This window comes from Sodiomyces alkalinus (assembly GCF_003711515.1).
Source record: "Sodiomyces alkalinus F11 unplaced genomic scaffold SODALscaffold_1, whole genome shotgun sequence".
Taxonomy (NCBI): Eukaryota; Fungi; Ascomycota; class Sordariomycetes; order Glomerellales; family Plectosphaerellaceae; genus Sodiomyces; species Sodiomyces alkalinus.
The window spans coordinates 1,160,956-1,185,708 of record NW_021167079.1 but is presented as its reverse complement, the minus strand read 5'-3'; the positions used below and the strand labels follow the sequence as shown (position 1 = coordinate 1,185,708).

At 54.1% G+C, this 24,753-nt stretch overlaps 11 protein-coding genes across 11 annotated transcripts; 8 read left to right on the top strand and 3 right to left on the bottom strand.

Annotated features, from left to right (window-relative positions):
- Positions 1-872: 872 nt before the first annotated feature.
- On the top strand, positions 873-2,826 carry SODALDRAFT_354179 (hypothetical protein; the record flags this gene model as incomplete). The annotated part of the gene is made up of 8 exons (XM_028613695.1): positions 873-932; positions 998-1,114; positions 1,275-1,329; positions 1,413-1,914; positions 1,976-2,020; positions 2,374-2,531; positions 2,622-2,640; positions 2,760-2,826. The coding sequence occupies 8 exons, from the start codon at positions 873-875 to the stop codon at positions 2,824-2,826; spliced, it is 1,023 nt and encodes a 340-aa protein (XP_028469868.1).
- Positions 2,827-3,093: 267 nt separating this feature from the next.
- SODALDRAFT_6215 (repressible alkaline phosphatase) lies at positions 3,094-5,156 on the top strand. Its single transcript, XM_028615542.1, has 3 exons — positions 3,094-3,194; positions 3,265-4,441; positions 4,511-5,156. Exons 1-3 carry the CDS (start codon positions 3,192-3,194, stop codon positions 5,101-5,103), a joined length of 1,773 nt encoding a protein of 590 aa, XP_028469867.1. The 5' UTR covers positions 3,094-3,191; the 3' UTR covers positions 5,104-5,156.
- Positions 5,157-5,611: 455 nt separating this feature from the next.
- SODALDRAFT_6208 (hypothetical protein) lies at positions 5,612-6,323 on the top strand. The gene has a single exon (XM_028615540.1). It carries the CDS (start codon positions 5,782-5,784, stop codon positions 6,244-6,246), a length of 465 nt encoding a protein of 154 aa, XP_028469866.1. The 5' UTR covers positions 5,612-5,781; the 3' UTR covers positions 6,247-6,323.
- A 1,511-nt stretch (positions 6,324-7,834) lies between these two features.
- On the bottom strand, positions 7,835-9,478 carry SODALDRAFT_354177 (hypothetical protein; the record flags this gene model as incomplete). Its single annotated transcript, XM_028613694.1, has 6 exons — positions 7,835-7,916; positions 7,978-8,698; positions 8,804-8,884; positions 8,959-9,047; positions 9,257-9,345; positions 9,446-9,478. 6 exons carry the CDS (start codon positions 9,476-9,478, stop codon positions 7,835-7,837), a joined length of 1,095 nt encoding a protein of 364 aa, XP_028469865.1.
- Positions 9,479-9,564: 86 nt separating this feature from the next.
- On the top strand, positions 9,565-10,066 carry SODALDRAFT_318822 (hypothetical protein; the record flags this gene model as incomplete). Its single annotated transcript, XM_028609409.1, has 3 exons — positions 9,565-9,687; positions 9,741-9,804; positions 9,864-10,066. 3 exons carry the CDS (start codon positions 9,565-9,567, stop codon positions 10,064-10,066), a joined length of 390 nt encoding a protein of 129 aa, XP_028469864.1.
- A 561-nt stretch (positions 10,067-10,627) lies between these two features.
- Positions 10,628-11,646, top strand: SODALDRAFT_326223 (60S ribosomal protein L34). Its single transcript, XM_028610116.1, has 3 exons — positions 10,628-10,698; positions 10,801-10,924; positions 11,243-11,646. Exons 1-3 carry the CDS (start codon positions 10,661-10,663, stop codon positions 11,429-11,431), a joined length of 351 nt encoding a protein of 116 aa, XP_028469863.1. The 5' UTR covers positions 10,628-10,660; the 3' UTR covers positions 11,432-11,646.
- A 362-nt stretch (positions 11,647-12,008) lies between these two features.
- SODALDRAFT_6128 (hypothetical protein) lies at positions 12,009-13,077 on the top strand. Its single transcript, XM_028615536.1, has 2 exons — positions 12,009-12,658; positions 12,745-13,077. The coding sequence occupies exons 1-2, from the start codon at positions 12,151-12,153 to the stop codon at positions 12,957-12,959; spliced, it is 723 nt and encodes a 240-aa protein (XP_028469862.1). The 5' UTR covers positions 12,009-12,150; the 3' UTR covers positions 12,960-13,077.
- Positions 13,078-13,875: 798 nt separating this feature from the next.
- On the top strand, positions 13,876-15,813 carry SODALDRAFT_268589 (dual specificity phosphatase; the record flags this gene model as incomplete). The annotated part of the gene is made up of 1 exon (XM_028607614.1): positions 13,876-15,813. The coding sequence occupies one exon, from the start codon at positions 13,876-13,878 to the stop codon at positions 15,811-15,813; it is 1,938 nt and encodes a 645-aa protein (XP_028469861.1).
- Positions 15,814-17,111: 1,298 nt separating this feature from the next.
- SODALDRAFT_6068 (chitin deacetylase) lies at positions 17,112-18,270 on the bottom strand. Its single transcript, XM_028615531.1, has 2 exons — positions 18,095-18,270; positions 17,112-18,030 (listed from the first exon to the last, which is right to left on the bottom strand). Exons 1-2 carry the CDS (start codon positions 18,181-18,183, stop codon positions 17,316-17,318), a joined length of 804 nt encoding a protein of 267 aa, XP_028469860.1. The 5' UTR covers positions 18,184-18,270; the 3' UTR covers positions 17,112-17,315.
- A 2,271-nt stretch (positions 18,271-20,541) lies between these two features.
- SODALDRAFT_347143 (chitinase 18-2) lies at positions 20,542-22,363 on the top strand (the record flags this gene model as incomplete). Its single annotated transcript, XM_028613288.1, has 4 exons — positions 20,542-20,654; positions 20,738-20,762; positions 20,861-21,092; positions 21,233-22,363. 4 exons carry the CDS (start codon positions 20,542-20,544, stop codon positions 21,916-21,918), a joined length of 1,056 nt encoding a protein of 351 aa, XP_028469859.1. The 3' UTR covers positions 21,919-22,363.
- On the bottom strand, positions 22,197-24,393 carry SODALDRAFT_326217 (hypothetical protein). Its single transcript, XM_028610115.1, has 3 exons — positions 23,735-24,393; positions 23,515-23,671; positions 22,197-23,392 (listed from the first exon to the last, which is right to left on the bottom strand). The coding sequence occupies exons 1-3, from the start codon at positions 24,073-24,075 to the stop codon at positions 22,544-22,546; spliced, it is 1,347 nt and encodes a 448-aa protein (XP_028469858.1). The 5' UTR covers positions 24,076-24,393; the 3' UTR covers positions 22,197-22,543.
- Between the last annotated feature and the right edge of the window lie 360 nt (positions 24,394-24,753).

Genomic DNA, 24,753 nt, shown 5'->3' with positions numbered 1-24,753 from the left:
GCGGAGCAAAGCCTGGTGCACCGAATCAACTTTGACCAGTCAGGAACAGATCTACAGATCTGGGAATCTGATCACCGGTGGGAAGGTGATGTGCAAGACCTATTTGACTCTGATCTTACCCAAAGGCTGGCCTTCTACCCAGTCCCCAAACCACGCCACATCACTTGAGGGTTCCTGGATCGTCACGCAATGTCCGTCTAGGGTATTCGTTCCCGAGGGTGTTCTGTGTACGCTCTGGCGGTGAGTCTAGCAACCGGCCTCTATGCGCGACTCTATGCAATGCGATGGTCTGACGTCAGGTCTCTCAATCGAAGCTTTTTTTGAAGCTTTCTTTGACAAACTGGCGCCGCCGCTCCTATAACCCCAGAACTGCAGCCGAGTCGGCAGTTGTCAACGGACATCTCCACAACCGTACCCAGGGGAGGGGCCCATGGGAACATGCCCCCCGATCGACTTTGACGACCCACCCCTTACGCGGCAATGCGACTTGAAGGGTTTGGTTGGAGAAATACGAGCCGATCTTCTCTGACAACCACATAAACCCGAGACTGTCTTCATCACCCCATGGATCATACATGAAGGTTTCTCTCGAAATCTGACTGACAGATTTGAAGGTCGAATAGTCAACCGAAACAACATTGCATATCCCTTCCTTCGCTAGTCACGATTCCCGGACCGGGCCTGTTACAAATAGAGAGTGTCAACAAACAGAGAACGCTCACGGGATTCCAGGTCGGCATCGAGGAGACCATGTACTTGAGGACATCCCCAAAGTCTGGTTCTCTTTGTAACTCTCTACCCGATCCAACAGCTCGGTGCTTGCAAGCCGAAATTTCGATAGGCATTCTTGCACATGTGAATTCCATCACATCATGCGTTCTCAGTCGCGTCCCAGGGCGAGATTAATCAATCCCAAGGACGTGTATATTGACGTGACGCAACTACTCACTGAATGACGAGGCTTTTCAGTTTCGAGTCCCCCTCTCATATTGAGTAGATCTTCCCCCCAGCCCTATTTTTCCGGGACGATCATAATCGGGAACGCGGCAAATGTAGGCACTCCCATCGCATCAACTGGGTCTACGGGCCCCCATTGCCAGGCGTGTTAGGAGTTGTGCACTGAGGTGCCCATCGACTCAAACTATCTGGCCGCTCTGGTATTTGCCGAGACTTTACAGCACTCCTTACTCTCAGCATTATAATCGACGGTGCCAAAACATCTATAAAAGGCCTGGTTCTCAACCCCGGAGTCACTTCCTTTTATCTTTTGCCAGACCGATCTCAACAAGCTCCAGCTTCCATTTACTGAGAGCACACCAACCAAGTCTCGTTATTTTCTTCTGGTTTATCGCGTCTTTGGAACCGGATTTCCAACGACCTTAAGATAAACTTCTTCCTTCCTCTCTTTTCAGCAACTCAAGTGTTCCGTCACCCTTCAGTCAGAATGGGCAACTTCAAGGCTACGCTTCTCATCACTGCCTTCGCCGCATCGGCCGGGGTTCAAGGCCGTGCCGCCGGCTGGAACCGCCGGCAGGTCGAGCCTTCTGAGTCGCTGCCGGGCATCCCCGAGCCCACGCTTCCGCTGCCCCCGATTCCGACTACCGACGTCCCTGACCCTGGCAACCCCGGCAACCCTGGACAGGCCCAGCTTTACGAACAGTGCGGCGGCATCGAGCACGATGGCCCGACCGAGTGTGCTGAGGGCACTTGCGTCGTGATCAATGAATACTATCACCAGTGTCTGCCCGACGATGAGGGGCAACCCCCTCAGCAGCCGCCTGAGCAGCCTCCTCGGGAGCCCCCAGAGCAGCCTCAGCCTCCACAGGAAACTGAGGTTCCGTTCCCGCCTGAGTTCCCGCCTTCCGAATTCCCTCCTGGGTTCCCCCAGCCCACGCAGGCTCCCGTCCCTCCTCAGTAAACCTCGAATGGACGCTCTTCCGGAGGTTTACACAATGACAATATCGACGTTCACCAGACTAGCCATAGTTGGGAACAGGAGGTTGGATGCGATTGGACATGGGTATGTGTCTTTTCTCAGTGCCTTTCCTTAGGCAGCATCCCAGATTGAGTTTCCATTGATTCGTTTCGCACTACTCAAAGGAGAATAGGGGCTCTGTTAAGCCCTGTGGTCTTGATGACATTTTTGTACTTGATTTGTGTACTTTGCCAGATACTTTGGGTAGCTCAATAACCCACATTGTCACTCATTTTGGTTCAAGATATCCTATTCGGCACCTTTCTTCCCCCCCCCCCCCCAAGCTGGGGATTATAGAGGTCGAAATAGGCTTCTTCCTTCTTTTGGCCTGAATATTCGAACGTAAACTCGTTGAGTGGCCCACTTGCTTCTCCGAGGTCACTTGACGCTGCTTGGAGTGCAACTCAATCTCTTCCTCTAGATGTAGTGTTGAAGACTGCACACTCTGCCTCCCTAACCGGACGCAATCTATTGCCTTTGACAGACCGCATGGTTACGCGACAGCTGGTACAGCAACGGGGTTATCTGGACATTTCCTGGGACAGTACTCCGGAGAGTGATGGAGACGCATGTGGTAGCTGGTTCCACGGGATAAGCTGTCAAGCGGTGCCTGGTCATACCCCGATGCCAAACCGGAATCGTGCAGTGCTTCTTCAGGACGACGAGTGACAGAAGGTCGGGTGCAGATACAATGACCAGATCTGGCTAATATCTGCCGTGACTTCATATTTCGTAGACGTTGCATTGCATGTGCACAATGTGCTCCTTTTATCTTGCGCCACAGATCGTGGCTGAGGGGTACTGCAAGATGGGGACAACAGCAGAGACAGCACTATGACGCAATGAGCTAGCGGTTTGGAGTTACGACGTTACCTGCCCCCTGTTGTTTTCCGTGCGTGTACACTGTACAGCCGTCTCCTCAAAGTTTCAGCGCATGGATCACAAGGGAATATCTTAATAAGACAATTGGCGTACGAGGCAACTGCAGGTAGCAGCCAGCTACGAGGCACCTCGTCCTGATCGCGTCCGCGTTACTTCTTCTCTTCTCTGTCTTTTCTTCTCAGCCTCTATCCTCTCTCCTCTCTCCTATCCGCTCTCATTTCAACCAGTTCCCCTTCTGTGACCATCGCGACCTTTATTCTTTTCGCTCTTGGCACACACATCGGTACTTGGACACTTTCACGCATCGGTACATGGGAGGGGGAATTCTATCATCATGGTAACCTCCGATGCTAAATCCTACGTTTTGCCACACCCTCAGAGCTAACCAGCGATTTCCCCCCCCCCAGTCACCTTCCCCTTCCGATCGGACACCTCTCCTGTCCGAGGAGCCCCGCCGCCGCCCGAGCAACGCTGTAGACGGGGACGACGAGACAGGCTACGACCCCGATCCATCTCCTCCTCCAGGCCCCTTCCGACTGCGCGAAACCCTCCTGTTTATCTGGGCACTCCTGGCCACTGCGGGTGTCATCGTTCTCGCCGTCTGGAGCCAGCATAGCCGTCAAACGCGCCATGAGCCCTCTGCTCCCGAGAAGCGAAATCTCATTTTCATGGTCTCCGATGGAATGGGCCCCGCCTCGCTCTCGTTGACACGGAGTTTCCGCCAGCATATCCACGACCTCCCACACAACGATACGCTCACGCTGGACCAGAACTTCTGGGGCACCAGCCGCACTCGGTCCTCCAACTCCCTCGTCACCGATAGCGCTGCGGGGGCCACGGCCTTCTCGTGCGGAAAGAAGAGCTACAATAGTGCGATTTCTGTCACGCCGGACTACGAGCCCTGCGGCACCGTTCTCGAGGCCGCCAAGAGGGCTGGGTACAAGACGGGCCTCGTCGTCACCACCGATATCACTGATGCCACCCCGGCATGCTTCGCCAGTCATGTTCTGACTCGGTCCATGAACGACGATATTGCTCTGCAGGAGGTCGGTGACGGGCCCCTCGGCCGGGTCGTGGACCTTATGCTTGGAGGTGGCCGCTGCCATTTTCTACCCAACGGCACCGACGACAGCTGCCGCCTGGACGACACGGACGTTGTCAGCATCGCGCAGAGCCAGTTCAACTGGACCTATGCCAGCGACAGGGCGGGTTTCGATGATCTGGACGGAGGCGAAAACGTCAATATGCCCTTCCTCGGCCTCTTCGCCCATTATAACGTTCCCTTTGAGATTGACCGCCGCCACATGAACCACATTTACCCGAGCCTGACCGAGATGACCAGGACAGCTCTGCGTGCCCTGGAGAAAGCGACGGAGGATAGTGACCAAGGATTCTTCCTCATGATTGAGGGCAGTAGGATCGATCATGCGGGCCACATCAACGACCCGGCGGCTCAGGTACATGAGGTACTGGAATATGACAACGCCTTCGAGATTGTGCTGGAATTCATCGAAAAGAGCGACACCGAGACCATCCTGGTGGCCACCAGCGACCACGAGACGGGTGGTCTTTCCACGGCGCTTCGTGAGTTTTGCGTCCCCCATAACACCCCCCTCTACTGACTACGACTGACACTTGTGGTGGTGATATCAGAGGAGCCTGGCCAATGGCCGGTGTATGACTGGTTTCCCAAGGCACTTGCCCAAGCTAATTCCTCAGCCGAATACTTGGCCTTGAGACTGGCGAAGCACGTGGTCGAAGCGCCGTCCGAAAGCAAGAAAGACCTCAAGAAGTGGATTAACAAGAACCTGGTGATAGCAGGTCTCGGAATCACGGACGCCCTGGACGAGGAACTCGAAGCACTCGCCGAGGCGCCCTTGGACGGAACCTACATTTTCGCGGCCATGATCAGCCTTCGGGCGCATGTGGGCTGGAGCACGCACGGACATTCAGCGGTGGATGTGAACATTTACAGCTCGGGCGGACGAGGCGTCGACAAGATCCGCGGCAACATGGAGAACACGGACATCGGCAATTTCCTGCACGAGTGGCTGGACGTTGACGTGGGTGCCATCACGAAAGAGCTCAAGGCCAAGGCCGACAGAGCAAAGCATCTGGGCGCTGATCGTCTGCTGAAAGAAGATCTTGCTGCCCAAGTTGCGGGGTCGGTGGAAGGTCCGGATCACTGGATGGAGCAACAGCGTATGCTCAACGGACAGCGGTGGTACGGGAACGGAGAGTGGTGATTGGGGTGCGACGTGGGATCACCAACGCGAGCGGCACCTCAAACGTTTCATATACCCTTACACGAACCCTAACTGTATGTACTTGTAGCATTCCCTTGTTCGATGGTCATAGGTCATGCATACCATATCGGTTGTAGCTTTCTGGTCGGGAATGGCATATGGGGTCTGTTGCTTTGCTTTTACAGGATGACTTTACATTGAATAATCTCACATCACGGACCGCTTTGACACGAAAACATCTGTTGGATCCGGGGGTAATACCATGCAGACGAATAAGCCCACCTTTTTTTTTGTGTCTTTTCCTTTTCTTTTGGTGGTGGTGGTGGTGGTTGATCTGATCAACAGGCCGACATGGGGATGAGTCAGGTAATGGCACCCCTGTTGTGACTCAAAATGTCACCGATTTCGACCCCAGACGCTAATAAACGGCATCTCCCTGGACTGTAACATCTAGGCATGTGCCTTCTTTTCGCAATTCATTGTCTACGGTCTTAATTCTTGCTGCCAAAAACCAATTCAAATCAAGACGCTCGAAGGTCTTTCGTTCGAGTCTTCCCCCTTGGTACCTTAGTTACGGGCGTCTCTCACACCGCCACTTGATATCATCGCGAAAATCCACGGAGGGGATCGCAATACTACGAACCATTCGAGATACTGAAGAGACTTTCCAGTCCCAGGATGAAGGCCATGCGAAGTCCCGTCCTCACAAGGGTATCCACCCCAGCCTCAACCACTCGAACCCTAGCCTCCCCAAGCGTCACCCCGCAAAGGAGATCATCCCTCCACACAACCCAGGCTCAGGACGCGTCGCCACCATCGTCACCCACTACAACACCGTCAAGCCGTCCCGGGCAAAGTCCGTGGCAAAGTCCGCACCGCGGCGCTCACGAACCAAGAGAGAGCAGAATGTCGTTCAGCTTGGTTTCCGCGACCATTTCTTCGCCCACATCTTCTGCTGGTACAAGAAGCAAGGCGGGCGAGGGGAGCGCAGGGAGTAGTCGCACGGTTTTCGACGAGGATGTCGTCGAGGAGTTGAGACCTATTTTTGCGGAACGGGCTTCCAGGGGCGCGGTGAAGCTGGGGAAGGAGAGAGTGGAAATGAGGAGTATGACTACGGGCACGGGAGCGGAGTGGGTGTGGTGATGATCTCAAATACGTTATATATCAACACGTTGACTCTGGGCGATTGAGGTGCATGAGGAACACGACATATTATCTGGCTAGGGAATTACATCTATTTTAAGATCTGATACTACACCATACTTACAGCCACACGGTCCATATGGTGTCGAGGAATCTCATGGTGTTACTGCAACCAACTTCAGTTTTTTCTTTTTTTTTTGGGTTGTGGTAATCAGCTCACGACACCTGCAACGATTCAAGGGGCTCCTTTTTCTTCTTTTGTTCCGGCTCGAGCGTAAACGGGACAATTTCTTTGTGGTTCCTACTCGCTGTCTGGACCCCTGCAGATTTGTCTCCCGGGGAAGGCTACCGTCAACGAAGGCGCAATCCGCTGAAACAGGGACGCAAAAGAGCCTGCAGTCCATACTTCGTACATTAAGAGACCGTTTCTCTATTTGCTAGTCGCTTGTGTTTATTAACACAAGGAACCAAACACATTTTCTTTTTTCAATACGATGTAGATGGCACCATCACCTCGTCCTGGAAGGGAGGTTTGGCGTTTCCTTCTTTTTCCTCCTTTCACATACCAAGGGCGGAAGAAAATCATAAATGCTTTTGCAATACATTCGAGCGGCCCAGCCGAATGGCATCGCCCTTTTTTTGTCTTTTCTTTTTTTCTCAGCTGTAGTGTACAATGTGGTGCTGTCAAGACACGCCAAACCAAAACCGTCATGGGGTAATTACGTAGCAGTTTGGTCTACCGATGATACTCCGCCTAAGATCTAATAATGCTTCGATCGATATGGATATCAGTGGATTTCTTGCTTTGGAATCACAGTTTGCGACTACGGACGTGCGAAGGGTCATTACGAGTACTGTGTCGTGTAAGTCCTCGGCTGGCGACGACGATCCATTCGGAGCGGAAACCCCGTTACGGAGAGGCGGAAGCGGGGCACGCGTCACAGCGCGTCGGAAACCACCATAAGTCGAGCCGGCGTGAATCCAAGGCCAGAAGACAACTCAGATCATGGCTCACAGCGAAGTACTTCGTACGCGTAGTTGATGGATTTGGCCTTCATCTAAAGCTCCAGAGTGGATGTAATCTGCGATGATGTGTGTGTCGCCTCTCGGAAAGAAAGGCGAAAGTAACCCTCCTTACAGACCTGACCATCTACAACATCATTGCACCTCCCTTAAAAACCCCGAAATCAATCCAAATACCCAAGTGGAGAGAGGAGAAGAGAATCCGTTCTGAGCGGATTATACCTTACATACAAATGTGTTCCCGAGTCTCTGGAGAATAGTGGCTGGCCGCGAAGGAAGGAGGGAGAGAAAGTAAAGGACGAAGCAAAAATACCATACCTAAACGCCGTTCCGAACCCTGCTCAAGTGTGTGACGCCAATGGGAATCATTGTGAGCCAAAAGATACCAGCGAGAATCGGAGTAAAACACACAAAACCCTCCGCCCTGCCGAATATAACCTCAAACACAACCTCAAAGTGTCCCCACAAACAGGCAGCCCAGGCCGAAGCCCTCCAGCCTGCCATTTCCCCTTTGTCATCGGGTAGGCATGTTCCCGAATCATGCCGCATTCCTCTGCCGGTCGCATTAACCTCGTTTGGTCTCGAGTTGACAAACAGCAGCTACGTCCTTGTCGGTGATATCCTCACGACCGACGGCGTCATTGGGCCTTGCATTGTTCGTCATCGAGATTTTCGACATCGAGATTTCCGCCGTGGCCATCATCCTACATCACACCGCTCTGCAGAAGCCGCGCGTCGACGTCGTCCATGGGAAGTTCCATGCCGCTGCCACGGGCCTCGACGCCCTGAAGGCGCGACTCCATGTTCTGGAATCGGGGCTCGTACCCACCCGTGCGGTTCTCCAGGTTCTCGAGCCGCTTGTTGAGGTTGTCGAGGGCCTGTTCGATGCGGATGAACCCCTGCGCCATGTCGTGGGAGAGGCGATCGATTTTGTTGGTGAAGCTGCGCATGCTCTGCGCGAGCGGCGTGTTCTCCTGCCCCGGCGGCGCGGTCGCGATCCGGGGCTCGTGGTTGTGGCGTGACTCTTGGACGGCGAAGCGCCACTGGTTGCCCAGCTGGACTTCGCAGACGGCCTTGGCACGCCAGGGGCAGTCGACCTTGCGCGTCGACGGGTTTCGCTTCTTCGCCGTGCTCGAGTACTTGACGCCCCCGCGGTCGCAGACGAGGTCGTAGCGGGTGGGCTTGCCGTCGCGGTAGTTGGAGGCACGCAGCTTGACGACTCCGTAGCCCTGGTCCTTCGCGACGCGCTGGACCGAACTGAGGAGATCCTCAAAGTTACGGAATATACCCTCCGGCGGCGGAAGCAGCGCAGGAGGGGGGGAGTTCGGCATTGCTACTGAGGAATCCAGCTTGGCGGTATTGTCGGGGTGACTTTGGGGAAAGAGGGGTGGTACGATGGATGTCGCGTGTGCGCTTTTGTGCGCGGTAGCTGAATAAGGTGTTTTGCTGCTAAAAATGTCGAAAAAAAGGGAAAGTTAGGGCCAGAATCGGACAGCTACGGAAGGTTTGCGCGCCTACCTTGGTGATGCTGTACAACAGTGGTACTGATGCGCAGGTTGAGGACAGTGGGTAGAATGGAAAGAGGTTGGAGTCAGAGAATTCCAATCCGCACGGTCTAAACAAGGTTATCAGTGATTCCTACTGATGGTTCTTGGTGCTTACGCTAAAAGCTTGGCTTAGTGCACGTACCCTCGGGCCCCTCGGGAGTTTGAAGATCTCCGTCCAAGGCAGGTACTCCGTAGTGTCTGGTCCGATTTACGTCGTATGAATGAGGGTAGCTGGTAAAGCTCGGTGATAATTTTCGCCGCGTGGGATTCAGAAAGTGATAAAGAAGACCAGGGCAAACAGAGAATCAACTGTTTATGATTTCTGTGTATGGAACTGAGGAATGGAAGGCCTTTGCAGAATATGTAGCTACCTGGGCACCTAGGTATGTATGTCCCAGCTAAGATAACGGTACCTGGTAAGGTACTGGTAGACTTCTCACGTGATGATAAATTGCACGTGATAATCTGCTTTGGACGGATAAGACCAAGAAGGTTTAATGACCATCGTCCTTATCTCCAGTATCTCCACCTCAGTTGGGCGTCATTGTCCTTCTCGCTCCCTCGAAACAATACCGAGGTTGATGACCACTCGTCAATTACACGATTTCCCTATCAAATTTTGGGGCTACGATCTGGTCGGCAACTCCAAGCCTGCCACCCATTCCCGGTTATGATTTGATAATAAGCAAACGAGTCCGCGACGACAGCCACAACTGGCTCACCCCGCTTATCGCCGAGCAACAGCACCATGGCCAGCAACACTACCCCTGCGAACAGCAACGGAGCGGCAGCCGCCTCAACTAACCAGGGCAGCTGGGATGAGGAGCGTCTCCGTGATGCAATGGAGCATCTCAAGTTGTTACACATCAAGGTATGTCCTGGACCTCCTTTTTCCGCGGGGCCCTTATGCTAATCAATCTAAAGCTGCGCGACTTGAGGACAACCATTCCCCGTATGCTTCAACCGTTGACGGAGAAGCAGCCATCTCGTACGTACCGACCGAAATTTCTCCCACCGCCTGCCTCCTGCTGACTGTGCATCTCGTAGCCGAAGCCCTCTTTCACTCGTTCTCCGACTCTGTTAACAACAGCTACAAGGAAGTGCAGGAGTTTACAGAGATGAAGAAGGATGCGAAGACAAGGCAAATTCTGGAGCACGCCGCCCAGCGCCGAAAAGAGGAGCCTCAGGGAATCAAGCTATGGAGGTCGAAGGACCATCCCGATTGGATGACGATAGACAGTTCATCATGATACAGTGCTTGATTGTTCCGGCAGCGAGGGCGGCGTTCAGGGTTCTGGTATTAAAAGGTTCAGCATGGCATGGAGCAAGCTCATATTCAGTCTAAATTTTTCAGGGGGAGGGTTTTTTTTTTTTTCAATGAGGCTCATGGTGACCATCAGAGGAATTGAGTTGCGATGGTTTATCCTCGGCACTGACAAGTGGAATGTCTTTAATAAAATGCTTAGGAGTTTGCACTAGCGTTATGTTGAGCTTTGCTTCTCTGGAAGCACGTTACCACTTTATTATGGGCTTAGGATGCCCGTATTATTCAATCCGGACCTGGAGTTGGAAGCATGTGTTCAGTTGCATGTCAGCGACCCCTCTCTGGCTCGAAGTCAATACCTAAGGTAGATGCGCACCGCCACAAGTACCGGGACTGAAACGCCACATCCTCAACCAACCAAGCCCCAGACATCGTCCCACAGCTTTCACTCCCATTGGACCCACCATTTGTAGTCAAGCGACCTTTTCCACCACCCACACCTAATTTTCAAAATTGTTGTCGTCGCCCCGGAACGAACACTTCAGCAACCCTCACGACGACGTCGACAAACACCAGCAAAATGGCGGGCCAGCGCGTTACCTATCGCCGTCGTAACGGGTGAGTTTCTCTCCCGTTCTCTTTGCTGACGAAGTTATCATCTTCTCGCCAATGCGCTGCTCGAAAAAGACAGAACCGACTAACGGGTTTTTTTCCTGGCAGCTACAACACCACCTCAAACCGCACCCGCATCATCAAGACCCCCGGCGGCGCCCACCGTATCCTTCACATCAAGAAGCCTGGCACTGCCCCCAAGTGCGGTGACTGCGGCACCAAGCTGCCTGGCGTAAGTTCTAATCTGATTCCGACATGAAGTCTGCCGATGCGAAGGAGGGGTTCGGATTTGTTGCGACAGATCACCGGGTCTGGTCGATGGGTTGGCTCATGAGGATGTCGACTACGGGGCGGCTGCGACAACTTTGCCTTGCAACGCGAAGCCGGGTTGAGAGGATGTCTCCGGTGTCACAATGATTCGCACTCGTTGCAGAAACAACTCGAAATCCCCGAAGCGCAACGAAAGAGGACGATTTTTCTTTTTCTTTTCCGGCGGTCCACGACGCATTCACATCGAGAACGGATCGGTGCTGACCATTTCTCTTGACAGATCCCTGCCCTCCGCCCCCGCGAGTACTCCCAGATCTCCAAGCCCAAGAAGACCGTCCAGCGTGCGTACGGCGGTTCGAGGTGCGGCAACTGCGTTCGGGACCGGGTTGTCCGGGCCTTCCTGATCGAGGAGCAGAAGATTGTGAAGAAGGTGCTCAAGGAAGCTGGCCAGAGCGAGAAGAAGAAATAAACACACAATACTACTTTGTCACGTTCTTCCATATTCTCTCGTCACGTCAATTTTCGGTCAATCAAAATCATCTCACACACAACACACACAACACAACACGCCCGGCAATAGGATGGCTCGGGGGGTTGGTTCATTGCGCTTCGGTGTTCAATAGGGCAAAAAATGGGACTGCATGTGCTGCGAAGGACGCGCATACCAACCAACAAAAAAGGTACGGGCGGTCTCCTGCCATCTGGGGGCAGGCTTTGATACCGGAATGAATTGCGGGGTTTCCGTCTAAGACTCGATGTGCTATGATCTGCGTTCATGTATTGTGTGACTATGGTTTCGATTTTCAACTTTGCCGTCGACCCTTTATCCCTCCCTCCATCCGTAGTTTTATCCCATGCGTGTTGGAATTTTGGGTTCGTGGTGATGAAGCTCTGATTCTGCCGCGTATTGGCTTTTTTTGGGCGCTGTTGGGAATTACAGTAAGAATGGGGCTTTTTTCTTTTCTAGCCAGGTACCTTGTGTGAAGAGTGGGTAAGCATGACGTCCAACAACACAAGCCTCCAATACCTACTTCGTACACTCTATTTTGTCACCCAACGGAGCTAGATTTGTCTTCCAACCTCGATTTACGAAAACCACGAATCTGATTGTCCAGGCTTTAGGAGAATAATGAGCAATTGGACCTTCCATCGGTCATCATCGGTAACACCACAACGGTCCGGCGGGCCATGCACTCTTCCAGCTCTATCCGCGCCTTGCGCGTCCTTCGCCTACCACGAACTCCTCTACCCACGTCCACATCATATATCCGTCCGCTTGGCAAGATCCAGCCGCAAGCAGCCCGCACAGTATTTGTCCAGTCATTACCGGCTCAACGGAGTTTCCATTCTTCTCCTGTCTGGCGACGAAGGAAGCAAGAAACTCCCTCGGAGTCGGATGTGAGAGGCCCCGCCGACATCGCAGAGCTCGACGTCCTCGGCGCGACGCCTGTCCCCTCGACCAACATTGAAGCTACCGTACCTGGAGGTTTCCTATTAAACAGCGGGTTGTCGATTCTCGGCGGTGACGGCGCCTTACTCGTGGGCGGCGAGGCTTTCGCATGGCGGCCATGGCTTGCCAAAGCGGACTCGGACGCATCCGATAAGAGCAAGAGGTTACGCTTATACAACGAGCGCGGGCAGTTGGATATTCCTCCAGAGGCGTTTTCGGTTCTGGGACTGATGTGGCCGAAACCTGGTGCGTTTTCTACGTTTCCCTCCCGTAAGAGAGACGGGAAGGTGCACGGAGACAGTTAGCTAACGAAAAGGAAATCTCTCTGGCAGATCTACTAGTGGTTGGTACGGGTCCTACGATTCGCCCTCTGAGTCCGGAGACGAGACGGCATATTGGCGAGCTTGGGCTACGGGTGGAAATCTTGGACACGCGGAATGCGGCGGCGCAGTTTAACCTACTGGCTACGGAAAGAGGTGTTGGGGATGTAGCCGCAGCATTGATACCTGTCGGGTGGGTGGAAGGGAAGGGAGCTGTCGAGGAGTGACAGCTCTGCGTATGATCAAGCTATTTGTTCGATGATGACTGCAATTTTCGCGGCAAGCATATCCGTGCTACAGTAATCAACGACTGTCCGAAGTACGAAAATATGGTAATAGCATACCGAACGTCATTTCGGTGAATATCTAGGATCGGTGTGGTAGCCTTTAGTGTACATTGGCTAAATATTCACCGAGACATCTGTCCAATTGGAGGATGTAGAAGACCGCAAGTGGGGTAATTATGCAAGGTGGTTGGTCAAGGAGAATTAATGCCAAGGCTGAGTCATCTATCTCCCTTGATCTGGATCATGGTTTGAGAAAGTTCAGGGAGCGAATGGACAACAAACGTTTCTTGATTCACCCAATCTCACCATTAAAACCAACGCTGTCAACCACGTTCTTCCAATATCCCTTGATATCAGATCCCCCACAGGTCAATTGGAACACTCCAAGTACGAATTTCCAAGTTGACCTGTCTTGACTCGAGTCAGGAGCCTGGGCGCATGCCCGGGCGCAACAGAACAAAACGAATTGAAGAGAGGCCCAGTCGGAATACGTGGGAGCGATCCGCGGCAGGCATCCGTATCACAAGCGAAACCACCACCACTGCCACCCCCTCTTAAGCGATTCTTCTCTTTCTAAACTTTGACTCAGAGTTGGAAGACTGTTATACCTCTCCATCGGTTGCTCTTTTGTGAGATGTGAAGACAAAAGAGCAGTCAGTGAGCCTGATTGATGCTGCTATTACGGTCTCAAATGAGTGCATTCTATATCTCCGACTCATTTTTCACCATCATTCAGCTTTTTTTGTCGGTAATTTGCGGACTCCCGAGACCATCCTCCAATTGAATTGGATCAATATCGATTTACGGGCCATCAAATTCCCTACATTTTGCTTTCCTCCCGGCTATCGCTTCGAAGATGACCCAGCCGGCCAGTTCCGGTAGTCCAGAGGAGGTCGCAGGATGGATCGATGGCCCGTCCTGGGCTCCCCACGATTCGGATGCCACAGACCCCAAGCTGCTGCGAGAGCACTCCGAGGTCAAGTCATATCGCACGTCTCGCTTCACTTATCCTGGAGTCCGCGTCTTCTATCGACGACATCGGCAGGCTGAGCAACTCCCGCACCCATCTCTACCGCTTCTCGTCTTCGTCCACGGTTTGGGAGGGTCGGTCGCCCAGTTTTACCCTCTTCTCACCAGCCTTGTCCATCTGTCCTCTTGCCTTGCCATCGATCTGCCAGGCTGCGGTCGGTCCAAGTTTGACCCCGCGGGCTGGGAGGCATACTCTTTTGAGGCCCTGGTCGAACTGCTCGAAGTCATCATCGAGGAGTATCGACGGAAGGATGTTGAGGGGACCGTCGTCCTTATCGGCCACAGCCTCGGCAGTGCTTTCTGTGCGCGTCTCGCAAGCCACGCTACCCCAGAGAGGACGTCCCTTTCTGAGCATGTCGTCGGCCTAGTTGGTATCTGTCCTCCAGGCCCATTACCGGAAGAGAAGGTCACGCTCTTCAGGAGACTTCTTTGGACTCCGGGATGGCTATTTGACCTCTGGCGGGCGTGGGATCGTCGAGGTGGTCCCTACAGCGCGAGCGTGACTCGTTTTGTTGGGAAAGGAGGCAGTCTGCAACTGCGCAAGATGCAGGATCGTTTCAACACTCAGAGTCGCACCCCTGTCTGGCGTCGTGTGGCATGGGGCACGTTGCCGACCTTTGAGGACGGCATCGCCAAGGGTGGCATGTCTGGGGAAGATGTGTGGGCTGGTCTCAACGTTCCGGTATTTCTGGTTGCAGGCGAGGACGACCATGTCACATCCCCCAACGAGGTCAAAAGGATCGAACAGTCTATTACCAAGCGGTCGCCGCCTCCAGCGGAACCTGGCGACGAGAGTGAGGGCATACCGGACTCCGCAGCGCCGGTCAACACCTCGACCACGCTTTCGGAACATCTCCCACAGCGGATTGAGGATATTGCCCAGGAGGACTTCACGAGGGACCGGAGCATTGCGAACCGAGGTGACAGCCAAGACGACCCTTCTACCCCGCAGGAGACCCCGACAAGCGTGCCGCCACAACCTCGTCATCCGGCCGGGACGTTCAAGGCCGTCGTCATGCCGTCCCCCGCTAACCATGCTCTGCTCTATATGCCGGCCACGGTGCGCATCCTCAGTGGTCTGATATCGGACTTTTTACAGAACCATGTCTCGGGCCGCCTCTCTCTAGGCTGGCAGCTACAGTACCTCTCTCGGGAGGGGAAATGGGACGTCAAAAATTTCGAGAAATGGAGAAAAGTAGCGCCCGTCTCGGCCCCCATTGGCCGACCAGGCGCACCGGTCTTCCGAGCCATGAAGACCCTCCGTGAGGCTGACGACGTGCACAGCCCTGCCGTCTTCGTCAAGAAATGGGGTGAAATTATCAGGACGGTCATCGATATCAGCCATGACCAACCGGTGTACGATCCCCTTACGATGGAGAAGGGCGGCGTTTCCTACCACAAGTTTGCTACGGTGTCGAAGATCCCTCCGAGGGATGGCGAAGTCGACTCGTTCATACAGGTCGTCGACCGGATTCGCAGCGAGAAGCAAAAGTCCCCGTCACTGGACGAGGGTGTGAGCGAAAACGAAGAGGATGATGCGGTAGACGATGAGAAGAAAGAGGTTATCGGCGTTCACTGCCATTATGGTTTCAACCGGACCGGATACTTCCTCGTGTGCTATCTAGTGGAGCGGTGCGGGTTCGAAGTTCAGGAGGCCATTGATACCTTTGCAGCGGCGAGGCCTAATGGAATCCGGCACTCGCATTTCTTAGACCATCTTTTTGTACGATACTCGGGCTTATCCAAGGGTAAGGACAGGGCATGATTTTGGGTTTGCGGGGCGTCGTGTCTTTTCTACCCCTTGTTTTGATATGTTTCCCCCCCAATGCATGGGTATGGGTTGGTCCTTAAGGTTTGCCACGTTCACCAAAAGAAGCTACTCAGTGAGGTGTGGATATATCTCAATGTTATCGACCCTCAGCATAGGAATATGTAAGAGGCTGTTATTATGGTGTGTAACAGGCTGAGCATCTGGTCCGTAGTACCTAGAACCAGAACCTAAGGTACGGAGATATGAGGACAATCAGGTCACTGTGACTTGTTTGTGACTGCATGTGTTCTTGGTTCCTGCCCGGGAATCATATCGGGTCAGACATAAATTCTTTAGCTGAGAGGAAGTAGCCACCGAGCTGTCTGTCTGTTGTTAAAGAAACCTGCCTGCCCCCTTCGTCCACACATGCTGGCCATGATTTCCCGTCTTTTCAACTGAACCGATTTCCCCAGTCCTGGTGAACTCACAATCACCAACATTGCCACACTGCACCACTTTTGCAAAGAAGCTGAAGCTGGAGCTGCCTATCCACGGCTACAATTTCCGAAACCCCAACACATTACATTTCATTCTTCGATCTTCATAACAAGCCTTGACAACCAGGGGGCGTCTCCGCGCGTCATACAACAAATGTACCGTGCAACAAAGGTGGCCAAGTCCCGCCTATACGGCAAAACACAGCCGAGTAGCACCCTCCCGGCACCGAGACAGTCCAGCTCTGCACCGGCATCGGCATCGGCCTCGGGCAGTGGCTCAGGCTCGGGTGTTTATCGCTCTCCGCACACCTGGCCCGTCCTCAACAACACAGGCGGCCCGGATTCCAACCCAACAACCACGGAGGTTGAGGACGAAAATTTCTCACGGCTCCGGGAACCCGAAAGGAGAACAGATCGTAAGAGGATTCCGGTCCAGGGACCTCTTTTTAAGGACTTCTACTACGAAGGGGGCGAGGGTCCGCTGTACTGGCGGGCCGCGCAGAGGGAGCAAGAGCGCCGAGAAAGAGAGGAGAAAGAAGTTCGAGAGAGAGAGGAAAAAGAAGGTCGAGAGGGAGGGGAGAAAGGGGGCAAGGTCCGACACGAGAATGCCTGAAGACTGAACACTGCATAACTCGGCAAACGCGGCTGAAAGGGAACCAAAGACGGCGAGGACGTTATTTTATTAAAAAGGATGCGGGGGGAAACCCAAGCATTGCTATGGGACGCTTGCAGTGGTCCTAGAAACAGAAGTGATATATCTAATATCCAGTAAGCAGTCGGTCTGACGGGGCCCCCGATATATTTTCTCCTTCTTGTATTGGATCGGTCCTAGATGATCGAGGCTGCCATTATGCGAAGAGTCATCGTGTCGTATCTTCATCAAGACGTTTTCCCAAGTGCAGTGTCAAAAGTGAAGTGGAAGTCAAAAGAAGCCGAACAGGACGAGACGATGAAAAAAGTGAGGTGGGGAAGAAGAAGGAAGAAGAAGAAAAAAAGAAAAAGAAAAATTGGAAAAGGCCCCTAGTACCAGTACCAGTTGTTCTTTGGATCACCAAGACACTCGCCCACCGTCACAGCCTCGAAGCCCCTGCCTCGCAGCGTCGAGATCATATGGCTCGTGAGTCTATGCACAGTGGTGCTCTGGGTGTCGTGGGCGAGCACGATGCGGCTAACCCCCCTCGGCTCCCAGCCGAGGAGGTCGTCGAAGATGCGCTCGCTGATGTGGACGGTCTCGGGGGTATTGTGCTGCCAGTCGTTGGTGTCGAGGTCGGTGTCGACGACGTAGTAGCCCATGTCGGACAGGTCGGCCACGCAGGACTCGCCGCACGACAAGAACGGGGGCCGCATGTAGCGCGGGGCGAAGCCGAGGATGTTGCGGAAGACGTCGCCGTTGCGGCGCATCTGCTGTGCCCGGCCGGCCCTGTCCAGGAGGTTCAGGTCCTCGTGGTCCCAGGTGTGCGAGGCGAGCTGGTGGCCGGCGGCGTGCATGCGGCGGACGATCGAGGCCCACTCGTCCTCGTCCATCTGGCGGCCCCAGTTGGAGCCGACGAGGAAGAAGGTTGCCGTCACGTTGAGGTCGTCGAGGTGGTCGAGGAGGGAGGAGGTGTGGATGTAAGGCCCGTCGTCGTAGGTCAGCGCTACCTGGCCTGGGCTACGGCAGGTGGTGATGACTTGACCGAGAGGGGGAGCGTTCCGGGGGGCGTTGCAGTTGAGTCCTTCGACTGATGACGAGCTGCTGGGAAGGTTAGGCAGGCGGATGACAAAGCTTAGAGCACATATGTTGGAGAAGTCACACGTACTCGACGTTTCGCTGATGTAGGGAGTCTGCCACGGCCACGGCCACCACGGCAGTAGCTGCTGCCAGGCGCGAGAAACTAGAGGGACGCATGACGTGAAGCGGGTTAGGTTTCAAGTTGCACGGGGAGTAATAAACGAATGGCAGCTAGTTGAGCTGAAGATGGCACAGCACACGCACACCGGGCTGAACGAGGGCGGCCAGACTAAAATGTGACGGATAAGCAAAGCTAAAAGCAAGAAGGGCTGATGCAAATGTGTGATATATGGCGAGAGCAGATATCACCAAGGCAGTCGAGAGGAGAGAGTCGTCTTGGAAACACCAACTAAGGGGCTCGTCTCGTACTAATAATACCGGGAATTTGACTCCCCGCGTGGGGATCCCATCACGAGCAGATGCACGGGCTGGCTAGCCGAGTCCCTGGGAAAGCAGTAGACGACGTGACACTGACACTGCCGGTCCATGTATTGGATCGGAAGCGAATAATGATGGTGTATGGTTACAAGAAAAGCGCCTCCAGCAACTGCGCCCGAGGAGATGACCTTGGCGAACGGTAGGGATACGAGGCAAATAAATGCAAAATGCCCATACAGCACCTAATGGGGACTCGATCAGCGATCTTAAGCACATGTTTGCCTGGGCAACAATAGGTTGGGGGCTTCACCCCTGGGAAAAGGTCAAAGGGAACATCAACAGCCGGTGGGGGGAAAGGACCCGGGCGGTCGGAATAGTTCGAATCAGCTTGGCGTAGCGTGGCCAGGCAAAACGGGGGACGGAGGCTACGATGACGGCGACGATTCCATTGAGAGAACATGCGGCTCGTCTCGTTGGGAACCGGAGTACACATCGGGCGACGCAGGAATGGGGGAAAAGGCCCGGCCGGAGGGACAGCAAGGGAGGGTAAGCAATAAGGTGATGTGTACGACGAACGGGCATGGCCGGCGGAGCGTGCTGGTGGTGTTGGTCCTCCCAAGCCCAATGCATCGATTCGGTGAGTTTTTGCGAGCTAATGTCATCTCCGGTGGGAGAAGGTGTGGGAGCTGGGAGCTGAGAGATGGGATCTGGAACAGGAACTGCGGCGTTGGCTCGAGCTACTTCGTGCAGCTGGGCCAAACAAGTTTGCCTGTGAATGTCGCCTTTCAGATGCGACAATTTTCTCTCTCTCTCTCTCTCTCTCTCTCTCTCTCTCTCTCTCTCTCTCTCTCTCTCTCGCGATGCTGCGGTCCAAGCTCCTTATCTGGCCAGGCTGCGTTTGATCCCTTACCTCCCTCGCCCTGCGTGAGTGAACGTTGAGACGGAACGCTGCATCTTATGGCTTATGGCTTACCGACAACGACGAGCCATGTTGGACTACAGCTGCGCAGCGAGATTATTATCCTCGTATCCCCGCCATGCCGGGAATATGCTTATTGCTGACCCTTGGATCCATCTCCGATCGCGCGTATTCGGTACTCGGCGTGCGTGGGACACGTTCGGTGCAAGCCTTGTCGTATCCGTTATGTCGAGTCGTGTCTGACATGCCGCATTGTTTTTGCGGGACGAAGAAAAGGAGCAAGGTTATTAATGAGCGGCGCGTGACTAACCCGTGGGGCATATACAGGGGCCTGACATAATGACCGAAGCACTTTACGTAATCATATCTTGCAGAACGCGTCGGTACTTTTCGCTACTAACGGTAATTTGCAGCCTCTGTCCTGACCTGACCGGGATTACTCAGATGTAATTATGCTGGAACTTCGTCGAAGAAAAGCAGTAGGTACTAATACAAATGATATGAATTATGGATTCGCTTCTGTTTCTTCAAAACGACTTTGTAAAAGCCTCCTCGCTCCTCGTCTTGTAGTACCTCACCGTCCATCTTCTTCTGTTGAAGCTAGAAGCTGGAACTGAATAGCGTCTCCGTCTCTATTATACAGAACACAAATACCCGACGAGCCGACAGACATTTGGATGCATATCCCCATTTGGCGTCACTTTCGCCCCCATTCCATCCCGCACGGAGCGTGTATCGGCCGAAGATCTTTCACCCGGCATTCCAAGTTCTCATGGCAAACAGACACATTGAGCCTGACTATATGAGATGCAAGAACTCTGCCGCTATCAAACGCAATGAAACTCGGCTTTAGAGGGATATTTTTTTAGCCCTTTCTGCATCCAATAGATCTAGCCCGGCATGAGCTGCTTGCGTGGCTGCCGAGACACTCTCTCCTCATCTAGAGCCAGTGAGCTGTCGTTCAGAGAGGGGGTCCTTGTTCTCCGCGTCCGCCCATCCACTGCCCCTTCTTGCCACCAGTAGCCCTACCCGTTGCCCTGAAGTGAAGTCGAGAGGCTGTGTCGTAATAAAGCTCTGCAAGCGACTGCGGTCACAATGTCCATCCATTTCCCACTCCTCCATACTCAAACTCGTAATCATTCTTAACCCGCGTTTTCTCGAGCCTTTCGACTTCTGCCATGTCGGGCTTTGCCAACGCAGTGTACTACCCGCAATGGCGTGTCTACAAAGGCTTCGCCCCCTCTGATCTCAACCTTAGCCAAGCGAGCCACGTTCTCTATGCTTTCGTCGGGTGAGTGTCGCGTCGCCCCTCTTCATTTCTCTCCCCTCCCCGTCAACCCCCATTCCATGCTTTCCTTGTCTAACATCGACCAGTGTGAATGAAGACGGCACTCTCAGGGTATGCATTCCTGCTGCATCATCAGCCTCGAGGAAATTCGTCAAAGTGCCGTCGCGACATAAATGTCTGACTACCAAACCTTTCTCTTCACTCTCTAGCCCCTAGATGACTGGGCCGACAACTCCATCGAAGTCGACGGCGAAGAAGGCTGTCTCGCTGCCCTCGCCAAGCTCAAGCATACCCATCCTCATCTTCGCACCCTCCTCTCCGTCGGGGGTGCAAGTGCCAGCGCCGAATTTCCCGCCCTGGCCGCCGACCCGGAAGCCCGCGAGACCTTCGCCCGCGCCTGCCGTGCTTTCGTCGATGAACATGAAATGGATGGCATAGACAGTTAAGGCCCCCTCCCCTCCATATCCTTTCCTCTTTTCGGGGAGCAACGAGCCTAGCAACCCTCCATCCCTTCTCTCCTCCTCGACGTTAATCCTCGGCTAACGCGAGACCGGTGGGGGCCGGGGGGGGTGGAAAAACAGTCGACTGGGAACATCCAAAAGACCCAACCGAAGGCCACGACTTCCTTCACCTCCTCTACACCCTGCGCACCCAACTCCCAGGCCCGCAATACCTCATCACCACCGCCCTCCCCCCCGGCGCCTGGGTCCTCCGCAACATCAACCTCGCCCAAGCCGCAGCCTATCTGGACTACCTCAACCTGATGGCCTACGACCTGACCGGCCCCTGGACCGACGTGGCCGGCCACCAAGCCCAATTGTTCCCCCCCGGCGGCGACGACGGATCCGACTACCCCGCCACCTGCCGAGCGGACTGCAACTCGGGCGTAGACTACTGCCTGTCCAACGGCTTTCCCCCGAACAAGATCCTGCTCGGCATCCCCGCCTATGCGCGCTATTTCCCCGGCGCCGCCGGGCCGGGCCACCCCTTCGAAGGCGCAGGCGAGATGGACTACTGCGATTTCCCCGACGAGTGGGTCTCCAACGCGCAGGTCGACCACCACGCCGCTGCCGCTTGGTGTAGTGACCCCGAGAAGGGGTTCGTCAGCTTCGACAGCCCGGCCAGCGTGCGGCAGAAGGCCCGCTATGTCAGGGACCGCGGTCTGGGCGGCTTGATGTACTGGACTGGTGCGTCCGATCGCCCCGGTCCTGAGAGTTTGGTGAGCGCTGGCTTTCTAGGCCTATATGAGCACGGCGAGGAGGAGTGAAGAGGGTGTGAGATGTTCGTTCTCTCGTTCTCTTGCTGTTCTTTCTGTCCGTTTCCTCGTGGACGTCCCACTTCTGTGTGACGATGAAATGAGATAGGACCTCATGAATGAATGATGAATGACTGCAACAAAAGACTTTCAACATGACGAAGTTTTGCAAATATGCCAGTGTAGCAATGGCCTATTAGGGTTACTTCGGTCGACTTGGTCGACCATCTATCAGACAGGACAGAGTGATATGCCATTCCGTGGTGCGGTTGCGTCGAAGCAATATTTTCCTTTTATTGCCCTTCTTCACCCATACACTCCCCCCCCCCTGATAGTCGAAAGTGAAGTTGCCGAAGCCCAATATCCCAACCCGAAAAACAAACTGCAATAAAATAAGTTGCTGAACAGGAACCGAGAAGAGAAGGAAACAAGGAGAGAACCGTAGAAAGAAATGAGGAAGAAGCAAAGTCATAATATTGTGAAAGATGTGCCATGTCCATGGCGTCGTTTTCTATGCCATGCTGTATGAATAATGCCATGGTGCTAGCTGAGACCCGAGGCCCTTCACCTCTAGTCACTCGCGTTTCCCAATGCCCAGACTCAACAAAGACGTTACTTTGATATATGCCTCGCCGTTCTATCGGTGAGGTGTGGCCGTCGGGCCGGTAGGCAGGCTTTCCTGCGAATCGTTCGACTCCTTGACCTCTTCTGGGCCGCGCAGATAGGAGTGTGCTTTCATGTCGACGATGGCCACCGTCGAGCTCGTTTCTGAATTATTGGCCTCGACTTCCTCCACGTCGATCTGAACGCCCTGCTTCGCCGGCAGGTCCTCGTGCCCGGCTTTCTCCAGGTCATGGCTAGGGACCACTTCGTCGACGCCCAGGACATCCCCATCCGACACCCTGGCGTACGTACGGGGACCGGTGTAATACTGCTTTCCTTGTAGGTACCAATACAGGACGGAGAAAAGAAGGGTGACGACCAATACAACCGAGGCGTAGTTCATGTTGTCCGTGGTGACGGGGCGGACGGTAGGCAGCATGAAGATAACCGACAAAAAAGCGTTCCAAATGATCGAGTATATGTTGATAACAACGCCGAACGGGCCTAGACTCCAAGATCCCTTCTCGAAACGTGTAGGGTAGATCAGCTTACACAGGATGGGGATGCAGTAGCTCCAGTTGAGAGCAACCACACAGACGTTGAAGATGGCCGCCATGAGAATGTCGGATCCAAGACCGATGAGGTTGACAGTGATGCAGAGGGCAACATACAACCAAACTGCCGGGACTGGAGTGCCCGTGCGGGAGTTCATGCGGAACCAGACACGGGAAAGCGGAAGTAACTCATCGCGGGCAAAAGCCCAGACGGTGCGAGAGCCCGCATGCATGGAGGGGATGCATACAATGTTCATGACTATGAAACCTGCCATGGAGAGCAGAACTGCCGGAGCCGGACCCATGACGTTGTAAAAGATTTGCGTGACCTTTGACAGGGTCAGCCGGGCAAAGTCAGAATGTACAATCCAGCACAGAAGAGGGTTGATCAAAGGGATGATACTCGGGAGGAGGGGCAAGCAAGGAGGAAGCCAGCGGGCTCGGCACTTACGGGCATGCCGGTTGGTGAGTCCAAAAGCTCGCGGGGGTCGCCCATGCAGAAAACCAGGACAATGTTGTACAAGAAACCCACAACATATGTGAAGACAGCAGACGATGTAATGGCGAATGGGACGACTTTGGACGGGTTTTTGGTCTCCTCAGCAATGCTGCGAGTTCTTGTCAGTATGATGACGTCTCTCTGTCCATGGAGAAGGGGCAAGGGAACTCACTGTCCGACTCCATCGCAGTTTGCAATGATCCAGGAAACACTCAAGCACCCAAACCAGAAACTGAATCCAGGGGGTGACCAGCCAGACTGCGGCTCAAGGTGGGTGAAGACATATTCTGGAGTGTGCTTGTTCCGGTCCACGGCCAGCAGTGCCAGCGCAGCCCCCAGTAGAATGGATATGTGCACAATGGCGTACGTGCCGGAAATCTTATTCAGCCACCGCGTGGACATGCTGTTGGCCAGTCCATGGGCAACACACAATACCGCCATTACGCCGATGGTTTGAACCTGGGTGGGCCGGTACTGGAATCCAGTGGCAATGGAGATGGAGGAGAGGAGCATCTGAGCTGATCCGTACTCCGCCGATGCTGTTCCAGTGACAGTGCCGATGAGGTTGAGCCATCCTATCAATCAAACAAATGCCGTCAGAGGAACGCCTCCACTTGAACGGAATCGGGCCGTTGCGACCCAGATGAAGAATCGGGTTGGAATGCGGCCCTGCATTCCCTGAACAGGGGCAGTGACTGAGATTTGCTCTTCTTCTTCTTTTTTTTGATTGCCAGGCAGCCTCGCACGGAATCGCAACGTACCAGAAATCCAAGCCACGACCGGAACATAGTCCGGAGGGCAAAGGTACTTTATGGTGAAATACATGCCACCTAGAATGGGCCGGAGTCAGTACCCTGCCTGCATGACGTAGAAGTGATCCGCGACGTGGAGTCTAGTAGTGAATAAGAGGCCGGACGCAGCATACCAGACGTTGGATATGCCGACGAGATCTCGGCAATCGACAGGGCCAGTGTCAGGGTGCCGATCCCCCCTATGAGCCAGCACCAGACGACCGAGGCAGCGCCGCCCGCTAATAGGGGATAGCTGAAGGTGACCATGACAGTAGCATAGAGGCCGGAAATGCTCAGGGCGAAGCTGAAGCAGGACCAGTAGTTGAACTCTCGCTTAAAGACCTAGGCGGGGATGATCAGACTTCTCCCCTATGTCCTTCGACAGGTTCACGGTGTGAGA

Bases quoted from the DNA above. Each gene is read 5' to 3' on its own strand.
- SODALDRAFT_6068 (XM_028615531.1), bottom strand. From the start codon at position 18,183: ATGCGTCCCTCTAGTTTCTCGCGCCTGGCAGCAGCTACTGCCGTGGTG. The intron at 18,031-18,094 runs GTACGTGTGACT...TAACCTTCCCAG, and splicing joins CTACATCAGCGAAACGTCGA to CAGCTCGTCATCAGTCGAAG.
- SODALDRAFT_6128 (XM_028615536.1), top strand. From the start codon at position 12,151: ATGCACTCTTCCAGCTCTATCCGCGCCTTGCGCGTCCTTCGCCTACCA. The intron at 12,659-12,744 runs GTGCGTTTTCTA...TCTCTCTGGCAG, and splicing joins ACTGATGTGGCCGAAACCTG to ATCTACTAGTGGTTGGTACG.
- SODALDRAFT_6215 (XM_028615542.1), top strand. The intron at 4,442-4,510 runs GTGAGTTTTGCG...TGGTGATATCAG, and splicing joins TGGTCTTTCCACGGCGCTTC to AGGAGCCTGGCCAATGGCCG.
- SODALDRAFT_6208 (XM_028615540.1), top strand. From the start codon at position 5,782: ATGAAGGCCATGCGAAGTCCCGTCCTCACAAGGGTATCCACCCCAGCC.
- SODALDRAFT_326223 (XM_028610116.1), top strand. From the start codon at position 10,661: ATGGCGGGCCAGCGCGTTACCTATCGCCGTCGTAACGG. The intron at 10,699-10,800 runs GTGAGTTTCTCT...TTTTCCTGGCAG, and splicing joins ACCTATCGCCGTCGTAACGG to CTACAACACCACCTCAAACC. The intron at 10,925-11,242 runs GTAAGTTCTAAT...TTCTCTTGACAG, and splicing joins GCGGCACCAAGCTGCCTGGC to ATCCCTGCCCTCCGCCCCCG.
- SODALDRAFT_326217 (XM_028610115.1), bottom strand. From the start codon at position 24,075: ATGCTCCTCTCCTCCATCTCCATTGCCACTGGATTCCAGTACCGGCCC. The intron at 23,672-23,734 runs GTGAGTTCCCTT...AAGAACTCGCAG, and splicing joins AACTGCGATGGAGTCGGACA to CATTGCTGAGGAGACCAAAA. The intron at 23,393-23,514 runs GTAAGTGCCGAG...ACCCTGTCAAAG, and splicing joins ACTCACCAACCGGCATGCCC to GTCACGCAAATCTTTTACAA.